Raw genomic sequence first — 6,371 nt, 5'->3', positions numbered from 1 at the left:
AAAATGGTTATCCCTATGTTTGGGATATCTTGTTAGTGGATTGCCAGATCTTTCACGGAAGGCATTGGGTTTGACTGATCTTGTGAAGTGAGAGCACAGTAATGGCACAGAGCAGTCATTTGGTGACTATACAAGAAAATAAGCAGAGAAACCAAGGCAAGGGAAGGATGAGAATATAAGGGCTATGTTATCAACCACAATGTTCAAGTAATTTTTAAAATGCCATTGTCTTTGAAGGTAAGCTATCTTCCAGTCAGCTTCCTGAGAGCTCCCTTCACATCCTTGTTCCTAAGGCTGTAAATGATGGGGTTTAACATGGAAGTCATAACTGAATAGAACACAGAGACAACCTTATCCTTTTCATTCATTGTCTTGGAATTAGGTCTCATGTAGGCAAATATTCCAGAGCCATAGTAGAGAACCACAACAGTGAGGTGGGAACCACAGGTGGAAAAGACCTTGAGTCTTCCCTCCCCTGATTGCATCCGAATCACAGTGGAGATGATATTCCAGTAGGAGACAAGGATGAGGGAGACAGGAGCTAAGAGAATAATCACACCCATTGAAAAGAGAGCCATCTCAGCATTGTATGTGTCTGCTGAAGCCAGCTTTAGCAGTGCAGGTGGTTCACAGAAGTAGTGATTAATTACATTCTGTCCCTGGTAGGGGAGATATAATGTAAAGGCACTGTCCACTGAGCAGACGAATGCCCCACTTATCCAGGAAACTGTAGCCAACTGGATACAAACCTTTTGGGTCATGACAGTGGAGTAGTGCAGAGGCTTGCAGACAGCCACATACCGGTCATAGGACATCACTGCCAGCAGTGTGCACTCTGTACATCCTGCTAGAAGAAAGACCACTATCTGTATTGAGCACCCAGCAAAGGAAATGGTTTTTTTTTTTCACAAGGAAGTGGACCAACATCTGGGGTACAATGCTTGTAGAGAAGCAGAGGTCAGCAAAGGATAAGTTCTTGAGAAAAAAGTACATGGGTGTGTGAAGTTGAAAGTCAGTTTGGATAAGGATAATTATCAGCAGGTTCCCAAATATAGAAAGAAGGTAGATGGTCAGGAAAACACAGAAGAGCAAGATTTGGATTTTGGGATCCTGTGAAAGTCCCAGCAAGATAAATTCAACCACATAAGTTTGGTTCCCTCCTCCCATTAATGTTTATTCTTGTTTACCTGTGATCAGAAAGAAAGCAGATATTTTTACTACTTTATAAATAAGTATAATATTAATACTCATCTTATGACTGTTGGCTTTCATCTGTTTCCTACTAGTTGCCAATTTGCATTAAGATGCATTGTGTTGTTTCTAGCAATGCTAGAAATTTTGTTCGTTTTTGTTTCTTTGAGACAGGGTCTTACTATGTAGCCCAGGCTGGCCTTGAATTTGCAACCTTCCTAGTGCTGGGATTACAGGTGTGAAACCACCATGCCCAGTTTGCACATAGTTTTTAAGCAAGTTTTTCCTTGATTGAAGAGGAAGATTGCTGTAAAACATAAAAAGCTGCCAATTAAAACTCTAAAAGGTGTTACCTCAAACAAGGTGTAAAGCATGAGAAATTGCCAATTAAAGCTATAAAAGAAATTTCAGGACCGGGATAGAGGGCACCATGCAGAGATAATCACCCATTCCTGCCTTCCTTTGTCTCCTCCTGTAAATAAACTATCCAAAGCAGGTCTCCCCTGCTGTTCTTATCTAAACAATTTTAGGTCTCTAATTCACTACTAGCCCTAATTAATCTGAGCACATTCCTTGTAACCTGATGCCCTGCACTGCCTTTTAAATACCCTGAGAGTCCTTTGTTCAGGGCTCAGACATGGTATCCATCCATCTGGGCTGGATGGCATAAAATAAAATCGGAGTTCTCCACTCCTCCAAGTATCGCTTGGTTTCTCATCTGTCAGTATTTCTGCAACAGATGATCTACTGGTAGTATGAATATCATGTGCTGTATGTCTTCTTGGTTAATCCTGATGTCCTGATTTTTGAGTACTACTAAATTACTATGTAGCAGTGATAAGAGAATTCTCTTTGGTTCAATTTCATTTTTCTTCTTGAGAAATACTTTTTATTTACCTGGATTAACTGTATGAGAATGTAGCAAACTGATTTAACTGTTAAAACAGCTTTTTGCTTCAGATTTCAAAATAGCTCAGAGATCAGTGACACATTTGTCCATCTTACTGTAGGAAGTTCAAATATGGTTTTGGAACCAAACATATAAATCATACTTATTAGTTCCTGCTTCTTTTCCATAGTTTTGTTCTGTGTGAAATAACTTCCTAAATAGATATCTTTCTGAGGTTTGGATACAGGTGGTGAGCAGACAGGGTATCATCAATGAAAATATCAGAAGTATCAGGAGTGAATACCTGAGTACCTATTACACCCTCTAAATAGTCCCCATAGTTTATTTTCTGCTCTGTCCTCTGTTAAATCCATGCTGTTCCTTGGGGGAACTTATTTAAATTCACTGCCTCAACCATCACCTATCTGTAGAATGTCTCAAAAACTGACACTTAGCTAATACTCTAAATTTGAATCTTTACATTTTCAACTTTTTGATGAATATTTACCATAGAATCTTTTGCTTCTGCCTCAAATCCAACATATTTGGGATTCTAATAAAACTGCTAATTTTATTCTGCTAATCATTTTTAACATCCCTATTTTTACAAATAAGACTGCTATTTTCCCTAACTACCATGTCCTAAAAACATAACAGCCACACTGACTTTTTTATCCCTTTTATTTACTCAAGTTGAGTTGTCATCAAGTTCATCATTTGAACCATTTTTGAAAACTCTATGCTTTCTTTTGATTGTTATTGTCATTCTTGCTGGTCTAGTTCTTTTTAAAATTCCATACTTATTATTTTAATACCCTTATAATTTATTTATGCACCAGAGTCTAATATATGTTGTACTCCAGAGTAAATGGTTTCCTGTGTTAAGCTTAATATGCTCAAAGTCCCCTACTCCATGGTAACCCCAATCTCCATCCTACTTATACCTAACATGTTTCTGCATTTCAGTGAACCTGGGTTATTAATTATCTTTTACTGTTAGATTCTAGGAGCTTGGTAGAATAAAAGAGAGAGATAATAAGAACAGGTCACTTTAAGAATACTAGTATATAGTGATGTGGAAATGATGAAGAATGTAATTCTGAAGAGCTGGTAATTTTCTTCTTCTTAAAATGGGGCTAATTATATGGCTGTGTTCATGATGTGAAAATTCATTGAATTCTACACTTAACTTTTGCACTTCTCTGTAGATATATTATACTTTAATTAGGAAGTATATTACATGACTGGGTATGCTGGTGGATGACCCTAATCCCAGCTATTTGAAAGGTAAAGATCAGGAAGATAGCTGACTGGGGACAGCCCAGGCAAGATGTCAGCAAGATCTCTTCTCAACCAACAAGCTGGGTGTGGTGGCACACACGTGGTCCCAGATACTAGGAGACATAGGTAGGAGAATCATAGCCTGAGGCAGTCTGGGAAAAATGTGACCCCTATCTGAAAGATAATTAAAGCAGAAAGGACTGGCGGCATGGCTCAAGTAGGGAGCCTCTGCCTAGCAAGCCTGAGGTCCTGAGTTTAAGCCCCACTGCCCCCTTCAAAAAAATCTTTATTTAAAAATAGAGTATTTGGTGACAAAAATCATGTTATTTTGGGATAGAGTGTGCTTTAAATAATCAAGCTACAAGAAATTGTCTAAATAAATTAACTATGGTTTATTTAACATGTTATATCCTTCAGTTTCTAAAACTTTCTGAATGTAGAAATGTCTTTAGAAGGAAGAGACAGAGGAGAAGACAGAGATGGTTAAAATGTTAGTTACAATTATAAAAAAATTAGCAACAACCCAATATAGCAAATATTCCCTAGCAACAATTAAGTTGTTGTTTTAGAGAGTAAAAAAAATAAGCTCAGAACAGAGTCCCTAGATACACCAGTCAAAGGGTGAGTGCTACAAGTGTACTTAAGAGGAACTTTTCAGACTTGATAGAAACAGTGAGCTCCTTGCTTCCTTCATCTATTTGTTTGATTCCATTAATTCTATTTTTTAGTGCCTGTTACTTTCACTACTCCACTTACAATACCAGCTTTGATACTATTAGAATGTTAGTTGTAACAAAAGAAAGCACCATTCAAAGTGTTCAGTTTACAAGTGGGAGTTTATAGATGTGCATTACCTAAAATCCACAGAAGAGCTGGCTTCAGGTGAGACTCTGTCCATGCACTGACCATGTCCCTTTATATGCTTCCACATAGTCTTCATCATTGTCACCTTCATCCTAATAGCTACAAGCACAGGTACATGCTCTCTTGCTCACATCCAACAATAAAAAAAGTTTCCTTGCACTAAGATAAAGTCTAATGTATGGGATCAGGTTCCCTGAAAGACTAATGGGCATATAAAAAAATAAGAAAATTTTGAACACAGGAAAAAGACTAATAAAAAGATAATTTACAAATACCTTATTCTGTTGTATACATTCTATTTTAGTTTACAATACATGTCAGACTCTGATGCAAAACTATAACAAAGAAACCACAGACCTTGACAAAAATTTCACCTTTGATTAAAGATGCAAATAATATAAATAATATATTGGTAAGTGATATATAGAACTATATTAAATGAGGAATATATGATAACTAAGTAGAGTTTTACCAAGTAATTAGTACTTTTAAACATTAAGGGATGAGCCATGTGAAAACATCACTACTGAGATACAAATAGGCCAAACAGACTCCAATTCTAATCATTTTGGGATTTATTTTTTCCAACCATCTTTCTGCTGAAAACAGCTATGAAATCAGTAAGATCTTAAGGGACAAAAATCTTGGAGAAAGAACATCCCAGTGTGCTGATCATGACAATACTGTTGTTTTTTTTTTTTTTTCTCATAAAGTACATATGGATTCTAAAGAAGCAACTGAGAGTCTGATAAACTCAACAAAGCATGGGATGAGAAGTTAAAAATATGAGGAATTTTTTCAACAGTCTGAAGACAGTAAGAATAAAAATCGAAGTTTAAGGCTTACCAACTAGATACTGATAGGCATTAGTTGGAATATCTGTGGACTTATACCCTTGCAATAGGAGTGAGTTGGAAACATAAATCACTACTACCTCTGTTTTTCATAAGACAATTTGTTCTTTATTTAATTCTCTGCCAGAATCCAAACAAATGCTCTATTGGAAAGGGAAACATTCAGAATCTCAGACTGGCTTTACAATATCCCATGAATTCCGTATTTGCATTTAGCAATAGGAAATTACAAGGCACAAGACAAAATAAGAAAAAGAACAACAGAGAGAGTAGACACAGACAGACATGGAGATGAAGAGACAGAGAGAGAGCTATAAATAAGAGAAACTAAAATAAGAAATCTAATATTGAAGTTATCAGTCATAATCTTTACAATATTATGAATAAAATATTATCAAGATATTAGGTTAGAGAATTTAATCAGAGAGATAAATACTAAAAATTTTTTAAAAACTAAAATTTTGATAAAAAATTAGAATGTTTAAAATAAGTCACAAAAGATGCTTTAACAGCTCTGCATTCTCTCTGATACCAAAGTGACGAGCTTGAAAACCAATGCGGTGAACTAGCTGTTTTCCAGTCCTGAGAGTTATTGTACAGGCAAGCTCAGTTTGGTTTGCTCCATCTGACTCCTCAAGAAACCTGTTGGCTAAATGGACTGAATCTGACCACTCTCCCCCAGAAAATCTTTAACTAAGAATACTGATTGAAGACCCCCCAGACTGGTCTAGTGGGGACAGGCTGAAACCACTTGCCCAGCGTTTCTATCCAAAGGAGGAGCAGGGGGAAAGTAGGCTACGGTCTTCTGGGTCTCTATCTGAAAACAAGGAGGATACCTAGATGAGCTGGCAAGCTAGCTAGAGCCCTTAAACTATTGCACAACCCAGAAGTGTATACATATACACAAATGACAGGAGATAGTTGCCCCTCAATCCCTAAATGAAGCATGAAACTGGAAATTTAGATGGAAAAGGGTAAAAAGGAAAAAATCTCATTGTGGACAAGCTACAGCAGCCATTGAATGCCCTGAATGGGGAAAGAAGCAGACTCAGAAAGCAGTAGAGTGCTTTCTACCCCACTAGTTGTGCTCAGAGAACCCATAACAGACCCACAATGCCTACTTCACATACCTGGAGCTGCCCCACCTTACTACAGCAGCTGCTTTAATCCAGAGGATTCCCCCCTACACATGGGCAATGCAGGGCCCTGAGGGGATATATGAATAGACACAACAGGAGAACTGCAGACAAAAACCTAAGGATCAGAGATTAGAGAGGAGCATCCAGTGTAGT

The 6,371-nt window shown here is 37.3% G+C and overlaps 1 protein-coding gene across 1 annotated transcript; it reads right to left on the bottom strand.

The window, feature by feature from the left end:
- Positions 1–242: 242 nt before the first annotated feature.
- On the bottom strand, positions 243–1,206 carry Or2d3 (olfactory receptor family 2 subfamily D member 3). The gene is given in 2 exon segments (XM_020175344.2): positions 243–905; positions 907–1,206. Coding segments are annotated over 2 exon segments (924 nt in total). The 5' UTR covers positions 1,168–1,206.
- Positions 1,207–6,371: the final 5,165 nt, after the last annotated feature.

This window comes from Castor canadensis, chromosome 1, assembly GCF_047511655.1.
Source record: "Castor canadensis chromosome 1, mCasCan1.hap1v2, whole genome shotgun sequence".
NCBI classification, from domain to species: Eukaryota; Metazoa; Chordata; class Mammalia; order Rodentia; family Castoridae; genus Castor; species Castor canadensis.
This window is presented reverse-complemented; position numbering and strand designations above follow the sequence as displayed.